Source organism: Peromyscus californicus, unplaced genomic scaffold (assembly GCF_007827085.1).
Source record: "Peromyscus californicus insignis strain IS unplaced genomic scaffold, ASM782708v3 Scaffold_11__1_contigs__length_118956290, whole genome shotgun sequence".
NCBI classification, from domain to species: Eukaryota; Metazoa; Chordata; class Mammalia; order Rodentia; family Cricetidae; genus Peromyscus; species Peromyscus californicus.
Genome location: NW_026294402.1, coordinates 65,354,529 through 65,374,738, shown reverse-complemented (window position 1 = coordinate 65,374,738; position 20,210 = coordinate 65,354,529). Strand labels below are relative to the sequence as shown.

The window sequence follows — 20,210 nt, the reverse complement described above, 5'->3', positions numbered from 1 at the left end:
GCTTTCAGAGTAGATCTGGAATTGCCTGCTTTTGATGGCTTCCTGGAGAAGAAAGGACCCCCCCCCCACTCATCATAGATTCTGGGCTTCTCAGTAATCAATCAGTGTAGTTTTGGTGCCTGTCCTGGATCTCACTCTGTACACCAGGCTGGCCTTGAACTCACAGAGATCTGCCTGGCTGTGCCTCCCGAGTCCTGGGATTAAAGGCGTGCGCCACCACTGCCCGTCCAGCAGGTCCTCTTAACCAGAGTCATTTCTCTAGCCCTTTCTCAGAAAATTTTAAGGGAGATCATTTGTTCTCGTAAGAAATGATTTTATCTTAAATTTGTTTACAATGATGACTCATGATGTGCAATGCTTTTTCTTTTTTTTTTTTTTTAAGATTTATTTATTTATTATGTACACAGAAGAGGGTGCCAGATCTCATTACAGATGGTTGTGAACCACCATGTGGGTTCTGGGAATTGAACTCAGGACCTCTGGAAGAGCAGTCAGTGCTCTTAACCTCTGAGCCATCTCTACAGCCCCCAGCAATGCTTTCTTAAATGCATTGTCTTTGGTTAGTATTATCTTAGGAATTACCTTTCGTACCCCCTGTCTCTTGAGAATTTTAGGTTTTGAATTTATTTTTAAACTCTTGGGCTCTAGCATTGTTAAGGATAGTTCAGCCCACTTTGAATTTGATATTTTTTTCTTTTTTTCTTTTTTTTGGTTTTTCGAGACAGGGTTTCTCTGTGTAGCTTTGCACCTTTCCTGGAACTCGCTTTGGAGACCAGGCTGGCCTCGAACTCACAGAGATCCACCTGCCTCTGCCTCCCGAGTGCTGGGATTAAAGGCATGTGCCACCACCGCCCGGCAATATTTTTTTTCTTAATGGTGACACCCCTGTTTAACCTTGCATATTAATGGATCTGGCTCATACTTGTTACACATGCTCGTGGTAAACTTACAATATGTGTAGTTTTACACTTTGTCTGAACAGACGGAAGACAAAAACAACACAAACTCCATAACAACTTGTGAATTATCCCCCCCCCTTCTTTTTTTGAGACATATTTTCCCTGTGTAGCCCTGGCTGTCCTTGAACTCACAGAGATCCACCTGCATCTGACTCCCACCTACTGAGGTTAAAGGCTTGTGCCACAAACACCCAGCAATTTGCCTCATTTTTCAAAAACAGATTTAGTTGTTCTCCTGAAGCCTTAGGTGGGATAAGAATATTATCACACTATCCCTAAGTACTCTTTCATCATTATTTTGAATCATTAAAACCTATAAACATCTAAATGCCTGAGAGTGATTGAGAAGAGTGCAATGCACTCAAGGTACTTTTAAGGTTGTGATTCAGTGCTTAAAGTAGTTCGATCAGGTAATGCTTTTTATGACTCACAAGCTCATAGACTAGCCAGTGTCATCATCTCTGCCAACCCTAGGGACTCTCTCTGCTGTCTCCTTACTTCTGTGTATTACGTTAGGGTAGGACCAGAAGCTTGGCTTGGCACAGGGTTCCCAAAGTTAAATTCTGCAAACCTAGCCTGGGACATGGATTATACAGACATGACTCTGTGTCATATTTGGGATTTGTGTGTGTGTGTGTTCCTTTATTATAGTGAATAACTTGGGACATTCCTTACATGGTATGGTAACATTCACTTATAATCCAAGTGAATATTCAGAACAGTGGTTACCAGGAGCAGTGTTCCTGTCTTTTTGTATACTTGAATGGTTGATCTGACAGCAGCATCTCTTGTCTGCTTTGATCATCTGGTTGTAGTGCCTCCATTCAGCAATTTATTGAGTGCCTGACATTGCATTAGTCATTGTTTTTAATCCAATGACTTATTTTTGGGGAGAAGTCTTACATGAAGAACTTAAGTGTTTTATAAGAAAAGCTTGTGGAGTTTTAGAGTGACTGAAAAAAATCCATTCTTCATTTATATTTACTAACTTGATGTTACTAACTTGATGTTGATGTTATTTAAGGTCTCGTTCAACCCTTGGGCACTCCAGATCTCATTGGAGCCAAGGTTCAAGTTTGCATACAGGTCGACCCCAGGAGCCTCGAAACCGCAGTAGGATCTCTACTGTTATACAGCCCCTGAGGCAGAACGCGGCCGAAGTTGTGGACCTTACTGTTGATGAAGATGGTAAGCTGGAGTTACAGCTGTGGGGTTAGGAAGCGAATTGGATAAAATATCTTAAATGACCATTTTATTATCAGATGTTTGAAATTTACCTTATTCATAATTTAATTTTTATTGGAAAGTATTGATGACTGTTACTACTCTTAAAATCTTTATATTTGTGTTCATTTACATTCATAAACTTTCTAAAAATAAAGGCATTGACGTAAATATTAAAAGTCATAGCTAATGTTATGAAATGGTTGCTGTGCATAAAGGGTGCTAATGAGGTGCCTTATAAATGGTCACATTTTGTCCTAATAGTTCTTTGCAGAAACACCTGTTGCCTTCTTAGTTAGGACATAGAGCGTGGTTAATAACAGCGTAGTCATACTGTGGTAAAATCAGAAGTGCTGGCTGGGCAGCCTGTCTTGGGATTATGCTGTGCCAGAGAGTGCTGTTTGTGGTTTGATAGTTGACCACGTGGCCCAGCAGCAGAACTTGGACTTCGCTCTCACCCTTTTCTTTGCAATAAATAGACCAGAAAACTTCGTAGGCACTGGAAACTTTTTTCTCTTGGCTCCAGGGATCAAACCTAGGGCCTCACACCTGCCAGGCCAACACTTTACCACTAACATACACCCCTAGTCCTACTGGAAAACTTTGAACAACTGTTCAGCTAGATTATACAAGCACATGTTGGTGTTTTTAAATACAGTTCTTAATCTTTCCGTGACATTTCGGTTTGATGTTGCAGTGAAGTTTCACGAAAGCTTTCTTTACCATGTGTTATACTTTCTAGGAAGTTTGTTCCTAATGCTTGTTTCTTTTAGTCATTGTTATAGTGACATTAACTTGTCCAGGTGTGGGGAATGTGCCTATAACCAGCACTTGGCAGGCCATAATAGGGGAATTCTAAGACCAACCTAGCTATGTATAGCAAGAGACTATCTCAAAGAGGAAAAATAAGTTGCTAATTCGAATTAAAACCCATTCTTTAATTGCTGTGAGATGCTAATTTGGTGTTTTGTGTTTTATAGAACCTACTGTAGTACCAACCACTTCTGCTAGGATGGAATCACAAACTACTAGCGCTTCCATTAGCAATTCAAATCCATCTACCTCTGAGCAAGCCTCTGATGCTACTTCAGCTGTGGCCAGTAGCCAGCCTTCCACAGTGTCAGAGACTGCAGCTACTCTTCCAAGCAATAGTGCGGCTGGTTCTTCTGTGGGTGGTACGTAAGGATGTCGGGGGACTCTTTCACAGTGCTGCTGTGAGGTACTTCCTGGGAGCAAAGCATTGTGTATTATAATTACACTATGATTTAATATGAATTTTATGTGTTGTATGTGACAAATAATTTAGCTCAACTAAGAGAACTGAGGAAAACCAGGTGGCTGATAGTGAATTCCTGGACAGCAAAGCAGAAGGTAGATAAGTTGAATTTCGTCAAGAGTTAAAGCTTTTGTGTATCAAAGTAAAGAAAGTGAAAGACGGTCCATAGAATATAAGAAAAATTATTTGTAAGTCATGTCTGATAAGGGTTCTAGTACCTAGAATACATAAAGAACTCTGAAATAATAAAAACACACAACAACCTAATTTAAAAATAACAAAGGATTTGAACAGACACTTTCCAAAGACCAATGAACAATGAATCCCAAGCTCAACATCACTGTTGATTAATGAAATGAGATGAGATTAAAACCCAATGTTGAGATACATGGTTAAATTATGCATAGGTGTCCATAGTTTAAAAAGAACAAACAGAAGCAGAGTCACCAGAACTGGTCATAGGCAGAGAAATTGGAACGCTGGTGACATGCTGGTAGAGGACAGAAAGGTCTAGCTGCTGAGAAAAACACTGGCTTCTCCTCATGAAGTTAATGAGAGTTCCCTCATGGCCCACCAGTTATACCCCTGGGCATATTCTGGAATTAATTAAGATGGGAATAGGAGTTTTTTAAAGGTTTCAATGATATCATTTATTCTACTTTTGTTGCCCCTTGTTCTGGCATCACAGATAAAAAGCGTTGCCTAACCCAAAGTCAGAAAGAAATTTCTTCTGTCTGTCTGTTTGGCTTTAGCCTAGGCCCTCATATATGCTGAGTGTGTTTTCTGTCACTGAGCTACATACCCAGCCTAAAGAGTTGGGTATTTTCAGCTCTGATCACATTACTTCTTGTGTGTCCCTTAGCAGCTATATTGCTGGCTCTCTCTTGCTAGGTTAAGGCAGCTTGATGTCTGTCACAGATAGTGGGTGCAGACAGAAACTTACTTAACAAGGACATTTCAATAGATGCTATAGCTCCCAAATTGACTATGTCACCATTTTTAATGAGAGCACTTTATGGTCTAAAATACATTTTGCTTTTAATTCTGATAACATCTCTGTGACTTTCATTGAGCAAACTGGAAAATTATTTAATGGCTGGATTCAGTGAGACTTTCTTTGCATCCCAAGGATGTCTTTCAAGTACCATGTTCTCTGAAAAGAAATGTAGGCAGAAGCAAAATGGACTTTGGTTTATTGAGTGCATATTTTTTCTTGGCACTTTACTTGGTAACACACACACACACACACACTCTAAATTGAAACCATGTTTAAATTGAAACATGCATGTTTGCCTGCATGTATACCTATCACCACATGTTTACCTGGTACCAATGGAGGCTATTAGAGCCCCTGGAACTGGAGTTATAGACAGTTGTGAGCCACCATAAGGATGGTGGGAACCTACCTGGGTCTTCTGTAAGACTACCCAAAGTCCCCTTCCTCCCCCTTGAGGCAGGAATTCTCTGTGTAACAATCCTGGCTGTCATGGAACTTGGTTTTGTAGCCCAGGCTGGCCTGAACTCACAGAGATCCTCCTGCCTCTGCCTCCCGAGTGCTGGGACTAAAGGCCTGTGCCACCACCACCCGGCTCTAGCCAGAGCTCTTAACCCCTGAGCTATTGCTCTAGCCCCTCCTCTGTGATTTTTTTTTTCTTTCTCTTATGTGATTTTTATATTATCATTTATTCCTTAAAAGTGCCTTGGTATTGACATTGCATTTCCCATCCTATATGAAATCTCCAAGGTTAAATATTTTGATTGGGGTCAGTAGCATATTTGAGGTAAGGATTTCAAGTCTTGTTTCACTTCTCTCCTGGTAGCCTTAGTAGTCATATTCGTGCCTACATTTCATTATCATGTAAAGATTTACTCATTTATTTTGGATTTTTGAGGCAGGGTTTCTCTGTGTAACAGCTTTGGCTGTCCTAGAGCTCACTTTGTAGACCAGGCTGGCCTTGAACTCAGAGAGCCACTTGCCTTTTTGCCTCCTGAGTGCTGGGATTAAAGGCATGTGCCACCACCGCATGGCCAAAGCTTTCATTCATGTATTACGTATGACTGTTTATTTTAGTACCTTCTAAATGTTTCATTTCTTAGGTATTAACTTCACTGTAGTCTCTGAAAGTTCATTTTTGATATTAGACTATACTTATATCTTTGAGACTTGCTTGTCCCAGGCCAAATTGTTTTACAGAAACCTGATAGGAATGTCAATTCAACTTCAGCCTATCATGTGTTTCCCTGTTTTGTCCAGATTTTCAACCTTGAATCACTTAAGCCAGTTAACTATACTCATATCCAAATTCCTAAAGGTGCAGGTAATGACCGGGTGCCATGAGGGCTGATGTCTCCACAAGTGCAAGTACCTCAAAGTGGGCGATTGCTAGTAACTCACCTCTGTGTCCTGTGGGTTCTCTTTCCTTCCCCACCATGGTTTTCTAAAACTGCTCCTTTTCCTCAGGGCTTTCATCCCCCGTGGGAGGAAATTAAAGAATAAAATTCTCAGGCATGTGCTTCTGCAGCACCTGATGTTAGCCTTTGTAAAAGCCTTTGTGTGTTTATGCCTGCAATTCTTTCGAGATGCCTGATTAACTACTAACCCACTGTCTATTCAGAATTCCAAGTCTGTGTTCTATCTCTAGCCATAACATTGTGTTCTCTTTGTCTTCAGTATCCTCACCAGTTCCATTTCCTAGTACATGGAGAGGTACTCCTGAGTTATCTGTGTGTACTTAATTTGGGTTATTTCCATTCGAGGTCATAGGACAACTTGGAGAAGTCAGTTCTCTCCACTGTCTGGGGTCCAGGAGTTAAACACACGTCCTCAGACTCAGTGGCAAGTGCTTTCACCTGCTGTCGGGCCCGTTCTTTCTTTAATGTGCTTCTGACTTTCAGAGTGACTAGACACGCACCATATGTCTGGGGACAGTCTTCTTGTCTTCTTCCCAGGCTTTTCCTTGGCCCTCCCATTTCAGAATTACATTGCTTTCACCCGTCACCAGGAAGCTGACTTTCATTCTGTGATTTTACACCATTCTCCTTGTTTTAAACTTTATATCCAGCCATCCTTGGACATCTCCCCTGGACCATTTGGGAGTCACCTTCAAACCTGCCGTACTTGGCACAGCTCACTTTTGTAGTGTGTGCATGTGCTTGAATTGTGCTTCCCATCTGCTGTATTATATGTTCAGCAAATAGTCATTGAGTTGATACTGTGTTACCAGGTGTTTTTCTCTCACTCGGATGAGACACCTCTTTATTCTAACATTTTATATGATACCATACAACACATAAAAAGTATTAATATTAATAATAATTATTATTATAAAAATAAGAAGCAAATGAAAGGATTGGCAGATAGCACTCCAGCCTGATAGTCACTGAGGTGGATGCTATGGCTGCAAGTACAGTTGAGTGTACCTAGCAGTCTGCCCTGGGGGAAAGTGATTGGTATTACTGCTCGAGGGAGTCAGAAAATCTTTTCCTTTGTAGCAGAAAGTGGAAGAATTCACTTGATATTTCTGAAATTTTATTATTATCAAATACTAAGAAATGATAATCTCTTGTCAAATTTATACATTATGATACATATGAACCCCCTGAAGAATTTATATTTTCAGAAAAGTCATAGTGTGGAGACACTGCATAACATTGCATACTGTATGTGTTAAGTGTATGGCACCATCACATTCATATTTATTTTAAAGATTACATCGATCGGTTGATTGATTGATTAGTGTGTGTGTGCGCATGTCCACAGTTCAGATCACAACTGAGGTAGTCATTTCTCTCCTTCCGTCGTGTAGGTTCCAGGGGTCTAACTAAGGTGGTCAGTCTCGAGCAACAAGTCTGTCACTTCTGATGACCCTCCCTTGCCCACTAGCACATTACGTTCTTGTTTACAGGTTAATACACAGTACTTAGGTTTGCGGAGTGGTATTTGATCATTCTTTGCCTTTGTTTCTGTTTCAAGATGACTCAAGGAGAACTGCATCTAGTGCTGTCCCAGAGACGGGCCCTCCTGCAATGCCACGGCTACCTTCCTGCTGTCCCCAGCACTCACCGTGCGGAGGGACGTCCCAGAGTCACCATGCATTAGCACATCCACACTCAAGTTGTTTTCAGCAGCATGGTCACCATTTCCAGCATCACCACCACCACCACCATACTCCCCACCCAGCGGTCCCAGTCTCTCCTTCCTTCAGCGATCCCGCTTGTCCTGTGGAAAGACCTCCTCAAGTACAGGCTCCTTGTGGTGCAAATAGCAGCTCTAGTTCCAGCTACCACGACCAGGTGTGTGCTTTTCACAAATAATTTCCTCTCTTCCTCTTTCCCACTTTCTCTCCCACTCCCTTTAAAAAACAAAAACAAAAACAAAAACAAAAAAACACCTTGTGTTGCCTTCAGAAAGAGTGGAAAACCCCAGTGATGTGTTTTATTGTATGTGGTGCTGTCAAAGTGAGTGTATCCATAAACTAAGCTGTAGTTTTTTGTTGTTGTTGTTTTTGTTTTTTGAGACAGGGTTTCTCTGTGTACTAAGCCATATTCTTGAATGCAAAACAAGCCTTATTTAATAAGTTGTGAATTTTTAAATTAAATATTGGTTTACAGAAGGTTTAAATTATTGCAAACAAGGAGAACAATGGTATGGAAAAGTGAACATGATCTTTATTGTAAAATTCACTTTTGGGGTCATGGGGGTGGTGTGGTGAGTAAAGGTACCTGTTGCCAGTCCTGACCTGAGCTCAGTCCCTGCAACCCATGTAGTGAAAAAAGAGTGCCAGCTCCTTAAAGTTGTTCTTTGACTTATACATGCGTGTGTATTTACACACACACACTGAATGCAATTAGAAACAAGACCCCAAAAGATGTTATTTCAGGAAGTCATGTGACTGGCTTGTCACGTGGCTGACAAAGCAGAGAGGAGTTGAGAGAGGCTCCCTTCCTGTGCCTCCTGACTGACCTTTTTTTCTAAAGCAGAGAGGAGTTGAGAGAGGCTCCCTTCCTGTGCCTCCTGACTGACCTTTTTTTCTAAAGCACTCAGTTTTGCCTTTCAAATTTTGTTGGCTGTCTCTTTTGGGTTCTAATCACTTCAAATTAATGGAGAAGTCTTCTCTTTAAAAGATGAAGCTAGCTGCTGCCATCAGGAGGGGATTTGAAGAGTTAGTTTAATATACGACCGAAATTTCAGATATTGTTTTGCTTCAGGGTATTAACTGGTTGTCTGAAGCCACTGTGTCTCTTGGGGGGAAGGAGATGTGTGGAAGGCCCTGCCATAAAAGAAAGCTTCTTCTTACTAGCAATGGGAGTTGAAAACAGAGTAGGCTTAACTAAAATTGTAGGCAATGATGAGGTAGCTCCACTAGCTTCTCTGTTCGTGAGAGAGAGAGAGCTGCTGACAGATTAGTTTGTCACGGACTGTTACATTGTAGAGTTGGTAAAGAATACAGCTGCAGTCAGGCAGAGGTAGCCAGATCCCTGAGTTTGAGGACAGCCTGGTCTACAGAGTGAGTTCCAGGATAGCCAGGGCTACACAGAGAAACCCTGTAGCCAGGGCTACACAGAGAAAGGAGGCGGAGGGGTGGGGGAGTAGGGGATGGTGAGAACCCCAGCACTCAGAGGCAGAGGCAGGTGAATGTCTTTAAGTTCCAGGCGAGTCTGGTCTACATCACAAGTTCCAAGATAACTAGGAATAAATAATGAGACCTTGACTCAGAGAGAGAGAGAGAGAGAGAGAGAGAGAGAGAGGTGTGTAGGAGATTGATCAGTTATATAAACAATGTTTCCTTTTGGCTGGAGTCAGTATGTGACTGTCGGCCAGTTCTGTTCACCTCAGAGCAATGGTTCTTAACTTGTGTGTCATGACCCCTGTGCAAGTGTGTGGGGGTGGGGGGGTGGGGGTTGGACCCATCAGAAAACACAGACATTAACATTGCAATTCCTAACAGTAGCAAAATTATAGTTATGAAGTAGCAATGAAAATCGTTTTATGGCTGGGGTCACCACAACTGTATTAAAGGGTTGCAGCATTAGGAAGATGATAAAATCACTGTTGATTGGCTTAGCTCACAGTTGTCTTATGTATAACAGACTAGAGCTGATGGGAATAAGCCCCAGGAATCACCCTCTCTGCCTCCCCAGGGCTGAGGTTATAGGTGTGCACTTAGCTTGTCATATGGTTTCTGGAGAAATCAAACTCATGTCCTCATGCTGAACCATCTTCCTAGCCACATGTGACTCTGGAGATAAAATCTTCAGTGTGTAAGCCAGGTTGGCTTTGCTGCTCCTTCCTGAGGGCGAGAGTGGCACACCTGGCTTTTACTCTCTTTGGAAACTACAAGTGCACTGGACCTAACAGGTAGATAGTGTGTTTAAATTACTTAACAATCCCCCTCCCCCCAAAAAGAGGCAGTTCTTGCTTTATAATCTGCTTTAGAGTAAGAGCCAAGTTTTGACATGTTGGTTTTTTGGTGGGGAGGGGTTGGGTTTTTTGTTTTTGTTTTTTATAATTAATTTAATTTTACATATCAGCCATGGATTGAGGGGTTGGTTTATTGAGACAGAGTTTCTCTGTAGCTTTGGCTGTCCTGTAACTCATTCTGTAGACCAGGCTAGCCTTGATCTCTCAGAGATCTGCCTGCCTCTACCTCTTGAGTCCTGGGATTAAAGGTGCCCACCACCACTACCCAGCATTTACTTAGAGTTTTAAGCAACTAGCACATAGTTGTGTCTATTCCTCTATACAGTAATTTGATACATGTATAAAATGCATGGTGATCAACAGAATACCCTTCATGTCTTTCACAAACAGTCATCATTTCTATGTAGGGAACATGAAGACTAGTTATTCTGACATACTCATTGTTGGTGGCAATTGTACTTTGGGCTTTTCAAGTCACATGCTTTGAGGGAAGAAAATGTTAATTTTTCCTAACTCACTATGTAGATCAGGCTGACTTCTAACTCACAGAGATCTTCCTAACTCTGCCTCCTCAGTGCTGGGCTTAAAGCTGTGTGCCACCATGCCCAGCACACGCTCTCGCGCTCGCGCGCTCGCTCGCGCTCTCTCTCTCTCTCTCTCTCTCTCTCTCTCTCTCTCTCTCTCTCTCTCTCTCTCTCTCTGTGTGTGTGTGTGTGTGTGTGTGTACTGTTTGAGTTTTAGTTGAATGTTATAAAATGATATAGAAAGTTTGGATAGACAGGTTGTTAATAGAATTCTAATGTTTTCAATGCTGTGATGGCATACATACTGTGTGAGGAGTCCTGAAGTCCTGATTTCAGAGGAACACAGGACTGCTTTCAAACCCTCTTTTCTTCTAGTCTCAGTTGTACACATAATGTAATAGAAATAAATCTTTAATTTTTTTTCTAATTAGTTTATGTATATATTCCTGCTTGTCTCTATGCACCACATTCATGCAGGTGTTCAGGGAGGCCAGAAAAGATGTTCTGGAACTATACTTTCAGGTAGTTGGGAGCTACCTACTGTGGGTGCTGGGAATCAAACCTAGGTCTTCCTCAAAAGGATCATATGCTTTAAACCAATGAGCTATCTCTTCAGCCCCAAGAAATAAATCATACAATAACATATCAGTTAAATGTTTATCTTCTATCTTATACCTCACTTAAATAGAGTTGATTTCATATTTTGAGTGTAAAAATGCGAATTTTAAAGTTCAGGCTTTATACAGTATTGTCTTTGTGTTTGATTTTTCTCATACAAAGAATTACCATTTCCAAATTCATTCGAAGACCTTGTTTTCCTAGAGATCACTAGGGATAATTTGTCATGTGACAGGAGATGAAGTTTTCATGGAAGTTGAGAGAGGAAAACTCTAATTGTTCTTTACCCAGCAGGCATTGCCAGTTGATCTGAGCAGCAGTGCTCTCAGGACTCATGGAAGTGGGGGTTTCCATGGTGCATCTGCCTTCGACCCCTGCTGCCCTGTCTCTTCTTCCCGAGCTGCGGTCTTTGGCCACCAGGCTGCTGCTGCCCCGACTCAGCCATTAGTAATAGATAGCTATGGCTCGAGCATGGTTGCACAGCCCCAGCCCCAGCCACCTCCACAGCCTTCTCTCTCATCATGTCGGCATTATATGCCACCACCTCCCTGTAAGTATGAATTTAATGTGCGTGGAATTAGAGTAATCTTGGTTTATAAGTTTTATTTGGCTGAAGGGTGTGATTTATTTTTTTCCATACAACTGCCTGTGAAATTGGGATGTATTGAGTGGCACCTTATATTCTTAAGGAAATTTTATGGGATTTGGCTTTAGTTTTTAGGAGTAACTTAAGAAATGTGAAAGTTTTGTAGTATTTGTAGGCATGGTAAGGAAATTTTATTCAAGAATTCTCAAGTTTTATTCAAAGAATTCTGAGCTAACAAAGGCATAAGAGAGAGGATTTTGACAGAATGATTGCCATTTGGAAAAAGAGTTGTATATTCATTTGGTATGGGCAACAACAGAACCTGGCATGGCAGCTCTAAGGAAATTGGAATCCATTAGATAGCTTGAAATTGATAACTCTCCAGGGGCCATGTAACATAGTACTTTGAGTCTGAGCTAATAATAAGATGGAAGCTTAACAAATACTTTGCTAAGAACTTACGCTAAGAGTAAGCCTGCGGGTTAGTAAGGAAATTAATTGCCTTTTGTTTTGGTTGTCTGCATTTTAGTTATTTATCCTCTTGAGTTTCTTCATTTCAGTAGTAAAACATACCCTTGTAGACAGAGCTGGAATCAGGCTAAACTATGGACAAGGAAATTAGTGATGTATTATTTAGATTCTCACTATTACAGTGTGAAATGCAAAGTTTGAGTTAGAACATGTTTAGAACCAGAATTTGTTTTGCGAAGATGGATTAGTTAGTGTGAGCATGGTGTTGATGGCGGGCAGGTGTGACACTGTGTGGTAGTCCTCAGTTCACCCCTTACTACTCAGACCTTAGTGTGTAGGGTTTCCTGGTCCTTTCATATATGAGACAGATAATGCAGTTCCTTTTAAAATGTCCAATAAAGATGGATGTTTGAGACTTAAAATAGTTTTATCTTTATCATAAAAATGTATCATGTGGGTAGGAGAGATGGCTCAGCTGTTAAGAGCACTGACTACTCTTCCAGAGGACCCAGGTTCAATTCCCAGCAACCCACATAGCAGCTCACAACTGTCTGTAACTCTAGTTCTTGGGGACCCAACTCCCTCCTATAGACATACAAGGCAGACAAAACACCAATGCACATAAAATAAAAAATTTTAAAAATGAGCCTGGCGGTGGTGGCGCACTCGGGAGGCAGAGGCAGGCGGATCTTTGTGAGTTCGAGGCCAGCCTGGTCTACAGAGCGAGATCCAGGAAAGGCACAAAGCTACACAGAGAAAGAAACCCTGTCTCGAAAAACCAAAAAAAAAAAAAAAAAAAAAAAATTAAAAATGTATCATGTACATTCTATAAAGTTGAAACTAGAATATTGTAAAATGAAAAACTAAAAGCTCTTTCTCACATCTCACTAATCTTAGTTCCTCAGAGGTAGCAATTCTTTAGAGTTTATTATAAAAAAAAAAAAATCTCGGCTGGGTGGTGGTGGCGCACACCTTTAATCCCAGCACTTGGGAGGCCGAGGCAGGTGATCTCTGAGTTTGCCAGCCTGGTCTACAGAGTGAGTCACAGGACAGGCTCCAAAGCTACACAACAAAACCCTGCCTCGAAAAACCAAAAAAAAGAAAGAAAGAAAGAAAAAAAAAAGTCAGAAGTTTTCTTTGTAAATATGCATATCTGCAGGGCTGGAGAGATGGTTCAGAGGTTAAGAGCACTGGCTGCTCTTCCAGAGTCCCAAGTTCAATTCCCAGCAACTGGTGGCTCATTTCTGGCTTGCAGGCACACATGCAGGCAGAACACTGTATACATAATAAATAAATGAATCTTAAAAACAAAGGACATGAGCCATGGGGCTGGATAGATGGCTAGCAGTTAAGAGCACTGGCAGCCCTTCCAGAGGACCTGTGTTCAATTCCCAGCACCCACATGGCAGCTCATGCCTGTTTGTAACTCTAGTTCCAGGGCTTCTGACACATACATGTAAGCAAAACATCAATTAATATAAAATAAAAATAAATAATAAAAAAGCCATTTCATTATACAATGTTCTGCATTTTTACTTGATTTAATAATACATTGGGTTTTTTTTTCTCACCATGATTAACTTATAAAACTGGAGCTCAGAGCCAGGCAGTGGTGGTGCACACCTTTAATCTCAGCACTTGGAGGCAGAGGCAGGCAGATCTCTCTGACTTTGAGGCCAGCCTGGTCTAAAGTGAGTTCCAGGACAGCCAGGGCTACACAGAGAAATCCTGTCTTGAAAAATAAAACCCAAACAAAAAAACTGGAGCTCAGTGGTGTTTGTGTTTTTTCCACTCCCTTTCCCTTATTGGTTATTTTTAAACACCTTCAGAACATTCCATTACATTAAACTAGCCCTCTCTTGATGAATGTTTAAGTTGTTTGCGCTTGCTTGAGTCTTTCTGTAGTGAAAGAAATGCACTTTCAAGTCAGTACTGTTAAATTTCTCTTGAAGAGGTTGTACTAGTTTTCTGCTTGTCATTGGGGAGCTCTGTGAGCGAAGGTAGACATTTTGACTGATTACCCTGATCCAGGCTGCTTTTCCCCTGTGGAGTGTATTTGTCAATGTGTAGTTTTCCTTCCCCCACTTCCCTTTAACATTTCTAGTATATTTTATGTACAACACGTTCTGATACCCCCTTTCATTGAAATCCTACTGGGAGAGATTGGTTGAGAGAAAGCGCTGGTTTTTACATGAAATGGTGATCTGAGTGGACTTTTCCCAGTTCTGGCAAGTTAGCTTAGAGACTTTTGGTGAGCTATTTGCCACCTTTGTTTTCATTTTTTTATGCTGGTAAAATAGGAATAATTATGATTGGGTATAAATGGCAAAACTTTGGCTCAGTTACTTTGGACACCACTAATACTATTACATTAAGAAAACTTGTTTGCTTTTGAAAGTGCATGATCTTGAGAAGTCAATGAAACCACTGTGCTTGGAAAGCCGTCTTTGGAATATTTTGTGATCTATAAAGCTCTGCTATCAGATGATAGAAATAAAACTGTCTGCAATTATTTGGGAAGGAGGTTGAGACAGGGTCTTAATTATGTGGCCTGGAACTCATGATCTACCTCCTGCCTCAGCCTCCTGAATGCTGAAATACAGGCATGTATGTACTACTACATCGAGCAGAGCCTCCTCTCAACCTTTGAGCCAGAGTGTGCACTGTGCGCTGTTTGTTATAGTGAATATGAAGTTAAGCAGTCTTCATACTATAAGTGACAAGTAGACCCTTTGTTTTTGAACCCAAGTTTCCTTTATACAAAGTATTAAAATGCAATTACATTTCTAAAATGAGGAAATCATAGGTATACAGTTGAATTCATAAATAAGCTAAGTGAAAAGCTATACAATAAACATCAATGGGGCAAATGTAAACATGAATGAAGACAGTCTGAATTCCCAGCGGTGTCCTTCTTCCAGAGGACCCAGGTTCAATTCCCAGCACCCACATGGCAGCTCACAACTGTCTATAACTCCTGTTCCAGGGGATCTGGCACCCTCACACAGACATACATGCATGCAAAACACCAATGTACATAAAATACAAATAAATTATTAAAAATTGACTTCAAAAGTGACTAGTAAGCTAGTAAGAAACTGTAGCTCCAATTTAGATTACTAGACTATCCCCAAATGATGGGTTGTGAGCAGGCTGTCAGTGAAGTGCTTATCATGCAAGCATGAAGACCTGAGGTCTGTTCCAGAACCCATGGACAAAAGCTTAAACATAGTGTGCCGTGTGCCTGTAATCCAGGTGCTGGAGGACCAAGACAGGAGAGGAAGGGTTATCGGCCGTCAGATTAACTGCACTGAATCAGTGAGCCCCAGTTCCCAATGAGAAAACCTCTCAAAAAATAGAGTTGTCCTAGTTAGCGTTTCTATTACTGTAATAAAACACTGTGACCAAAAGCAACTTTTGGGGGAAAGGGTTTATTTGACTTGCACATCATAGTCCATCACTGAAGGAAGTCAGGACCAGAACTCAAACAGGGCAGAAACTGGGAGGCAGGAGCTGATGCAGAGGCCATGGAAGGGTGCTGTTTACTGGCTTGCTTCCCCTAGCTTGCTCAGCCTTCCTTCTTAAAGAACCCAGGACCAACTGCCCACCCACAGTGGCATCACCCACAATGGCATCACCCACAATGGGCGGGGTCCTCCCCCAGCAGTCACTAATTTAAAAAAATGCCCTACAGTCCGATCTTAGGGGGCATTTTCTTAATTGCGTTTTCCTTCTTTCAGATAACTCTAGCTTGTGTCAAGTTGACATAAGACTAGCCAGCACAAAAGTTAGTAAGAACAACACTCGATGTCAAACTCTGGCTCCCATACGTACACCAGCGTGCACAGAAATGTGCAGACAGACCCACTAACTAAAGAACTGTTCTGTTCTGCCTGGCATGGTGGCGGTGCACACCTTTAATCCCAGCACTCTGGGGGCAGAGGCAGGGGGATCTCTGTGAATTTAAGGACAGCCAGGGCTGCACAGAATCCCTGTCTTAAAACGCGCGTGCACGCACACACACATACACATACACACACACACTGTCCAGTGAAATGAAGTTTGGACTAAAATCCCGGGTTTCTTATTTATCTCTCTTTTTCCTTTTCTCGTTGTGTTGTTCAGCTTGATTTGAACTTAGAATCTCCTCCCTCAGTCTCACCGTTCTAGGAGCTGGGATTATAGATGGCACATTATACCTAGACTGACTGACTTTTAATGTCAGGTAGATGTGGGTTTCTCAGTAAGAGAGATGAGTATTTCAACAATGACGGAAATGTAAAGATTTTCATTGAAGACGTGAGAGAAACCATCTTGTTAAGCTTCTCTGTCTGTAGTACAGGATGTGACATGAAAGGCAAGGGCAGCAGTATGTGTGAACCTTTGTCCAGGGGACTGAGTCCCTTTCCTCTCTACAGCTCTCTGATAAGAAATCGTTAAGGAAAGTGAAACATTTAGGAACTAGCTGCATGCTTGAAATCCCAGCACACTTGAGGCTGAGGTGGGAAGGTTGAAGTTTGAAGTCAGTTTGGATTATGTAGCAAGGTATTGTCTCAACAAACAAAAAGTTGTAATTGATGGAAAAATTTTCATTTCTGGGATTTAGTCATGTGTGTTGTCCTGTCCCGCCCTCCTCCAGTTTCTGGGCTTGGACCCAGGACAGTGTACCACTAAACTGTGTTCCCAGTGTTCAGTCTGACTACAGAAAAGTAAAAATTCGTGTGGTGGGGAAATAAACACAATTTGGAAAAATGGTCATCCTTTTTATTACAATATTTCCACATAGACAAATAGTACTTTAAATAAGAAAATGACAAATAAACAATCTTAGAATACAGGTCAATAATTCTGGGGGAAAAAAAGACTAGTGATTAGAAAATAAATTAATCGTTTAGATTCACATTTACTTTTTTTTTTTAATGTGCATTTGTGTTTTGACTACATGAATGTCTGTGTGAGGGTGCTCAATCCCCTGGAACTGGAGTTACAAACAGTTGTGAGTTGCCATGTGGGTGCTGGGAATTGAACCCAGGTCCCCTGGAAGAGCAGCCAGTGCTCTCAACCATTGAGCCATCTCTCCAGCACCTCACATTTACTTAAAAAATTTAGGCCGGGTGGTAGTGTCACACACCTTTAAACCCAGCACACAGGAGGCAGAGGCAGGCGGATCTCTCAGAGGCCAGCCTGATCTACAGAGAGAGTTCTAGGATGGCCAGGCCTATACAGAGAAACTCTGTCTTGAAAAACTAACAAACAAAAATTTAGGGGGGTTGGAATGGTGGTCAAGAATATATACTGTTCTTCCAGAGGACCTGAGTTTGGTTCCCAGCACCCACAACTACCTGTAATGTAACTCCAGCTCCAGGAGGTCCAATGCCCCCTTTCAGGCCTCCATGGGCACCTAAACATATAGCAGTCAAAGACACACACACACACACACACTAGCATATAAGTAAAATTAATGAAAATCAAATCTCTTATTAAACACTTGGTTGATTGTGTGAGGCTAATAATATATACCTGTGTCTTATAGATGAGTATATTAATTATAGTAACCTTTAGAAAGGGTGTTTGGTCAGCAGCTATCTGTATTTAAGGTATTTTTTTCTGACACAAAACTCATACAAATTTTATGGTAGAAATGGTCTATGCATGCGTGCATGTGTGCACTTGTGTCGGGGTTGGGGGAACAGCACATAGGATGTTACCTCAGCATTTACCAGTTTTTATTGGGGTACTTTTCCAGAAATTTTGGTACATTATCATAATAGGTTGTTGTAAATTGTAACACTGTGAATGAAGTCAATCTATATGTATTGACAGGAAACACTTTTCTTGCAGATGCCTCCTTGACAAGACCACTGCACCATCAAGCCTCGGGTTGCCCTCACTCTCATGGAAATGCCCCTCCTCAGACTCAGCCTCCCCCCCAAGTGGATTATGTTATTCCTCATCCTGTACATGCTTTCCATTCTCAGATATCTTCTCATGCAGCATCTCACCCTGTGGCGCCCCCGCCCCCAACTCATTTAAGCAGTACAACTGCACCCATCCCTCAGCATCTTCCTCCTGCTCACCAGCCAATTTCACACCATATCCCAGCCCCAGCACCTCCAGCCCAGAGACTGCACCCTCATGAAGTGATGCAGAGGATGGAAGTTCAAAGGAGGAGGATGATGCAGCATCCAACGTAGGTCTTGTGGTTTTAAGGAAGCTGTGTTGGCTTTCCTTCATGTTCTATTGGTCTTTCATGATTTGAAACTAGGCTTCACTGTATGGACCAGACTGGCCTTGAATTCATAAACCTCTTTCCTTAGCCAGAGTGCTAAGGTGACCGATAAGCACCATCACACCTAGTAGGGATTATGGACACAGTAAAATAAAGCACAGTGTAGCTGTAGTACATCTTCACCACACTAGGAAATCACCTTTATTTATCTATTTATTTATTTTGGTTAGTGATGCTGGACATTGAATCCATGGCACCCTGCACCAAATAGAGAAGTGTTCTACCACTGGATGAGCTTTATCCCCAGCTGGAGAATTACCAACCATAAAGTAACTTTATTATGTCCTATCCTTCATTGTAGCTGTTGACAGTGTGAGTGTCTTCAAGCAAATAAGTCTGTTTCTCTGTTATGATTGATATGAACATTGATCCTGAAGAACAAGATTGAAAGATGTCCAAGATCTAATTTGATTTATCATGTTATTAACAAGAGGAAAGAATAGTAATAGAAGTTCTAAAACTGGTCGAGCGGTGGTGGCACAGGCCTTTACTTCCAGCAGAGGCAGGCAGATCTCCATGAGTTCGAGGCCAGCCTGGTCTATAGAGCCAGTTCTAGGACAGCAAGGACTACACAGAGAAACCCTGTCTTGAAAAACCAAAAACAAACAAACAGTTTCAGAAACTGACACAGAGGGTTGGGGTATAGCTCAGTTTTGGGGTGTTGCCTAGCTTGCATGAAATCCTGGATTTAGTCCTCTGCATTGCATAAGGAGAAGACATGGTGCTATGCTTGGGAGGTGGAAAGTAGAGGAGGATCACAATTCTGTTCAAGACCAGCCTGGGCCATATGAGATCCAGTCTCAACAAAGCCTTACTGACCTAATAGTGTCGTGTGTCTCTCCCCCCTCCCCCATATTCATAATAAGACTAAGACAACTTTTTCTTTTGGCAATTCAGGATTTGATATTCCCAATCATCTGATTTATGAATTATCAAGACAGCGGGTTGTAGTCCAACTCGCTGTCAATTTCTGTAAATAAAGTTTTATTAGAAAACAGCTGAGCTCTTTCATTCCCATGTTGTCTCATACTTTTGGCATGACAAAAGACCTAGCTGGTTAGTTTTTTCAGAGCTCATATGACTATAGACTTGATGTTTTAATGGTTAGCCTTTATAGAAAATGTCTAGGGGGCCAACAGGGTGGCTCAGTGGGTAAAGGTGCTTGCTGCCGAGCCTGATGACCTGAGTTGATCCCCAGGCCTACATGGTGGAATGAGAAAACAGATTCCTGGGGCTGGAGAGATGGCTGGGCTGTTAAGAGCACTGGCTGCTTTTCCAGAGGACCCAGGTTCAATTCCCAGCATCTACATGGCAGCTCACAACTATCGATAACTCCAGTTCCAGTGGCAGTAGATCTGACACTTTTACAGACATGCAGGCAGGCAAAACATGAATGCACATGAAATAAAAATAAATAAATTTTAAAAAAAGGAAAGAAAACTGTCTTCTGACCTTTCTCTAAGGGGGGAAAAAGCCCTCATATTTTAATCTATTAAAATGATAGGATTTTTTTAATGACTATAGCAAAATAAAAATTTCCTTTTTTTTTTTAGCTTTTAACTTTTTAACATTCTGCTGTTCTCTTAATTAAAATATATACTGTAGAAGTTTCAAGAGAATGCCAAAATTACCTTTTTCGTAGAATTTTTTTGTTTTGTTTTTGAGGCAGGATTTCACTAGGTAGCCTTGGCTGGCCATGAACTTTGTAGACTAGGCTAGCCCTGAACTTACAGAGACCCAGCTGCCTCTGGCTCCCAAATGCTGAGATTAAATGTTTTCACCACCATGCCTGGTTTCCTGAATGATATTAAACTGGAGATAATAGAATAAATGAGCAGTGAG

General features: G+C 41.5%; 1 protein-coding gene across 7 annotated transcripts in view; it reads left to right on the top strand.

Moving 5' to 3' along the window:
- The window catches only part of Rnf111 (ring finger protein 111), an 81,816-nt gene that overhangs the window by 49,340 nt on the left and 12,266 nt on the right, over positions 1 to 20,210 (top strand). For 5 of the 7 annotated variants that reach the window (XM_052713575.1, XM_052713583.1, XM_052713609.1 and 2 more), the window contains 5 exons: positions 1,984 to 2,147; positions 3,164 to 3,358; positions 7,433 to 7,752; positions 11,314 to 11,572; positions 17,921 to 18,269. In XM_052713575.1, the coding sequence (XP_052569535.1) occupies positions 1,984 to 2,147; positions 3,164 to 3,358; positions 7,433 to 7,752; positions 11,314 to 11,572; positions 17,921 to 18,269 (1,287 nt within the window). The remainder of the gene's footprint in view (positions 1 to 1,983; positions 2,148 to 3,163; positions 3,359 to 7,432; positions 7,753 to 11,313; positions 11,573 to 17,920; positions 18,270 to 20,210) is intronic. The other 2 variants (XM_052713603.1, XM_052713619.1) reach the window with 1 other exon arrangement.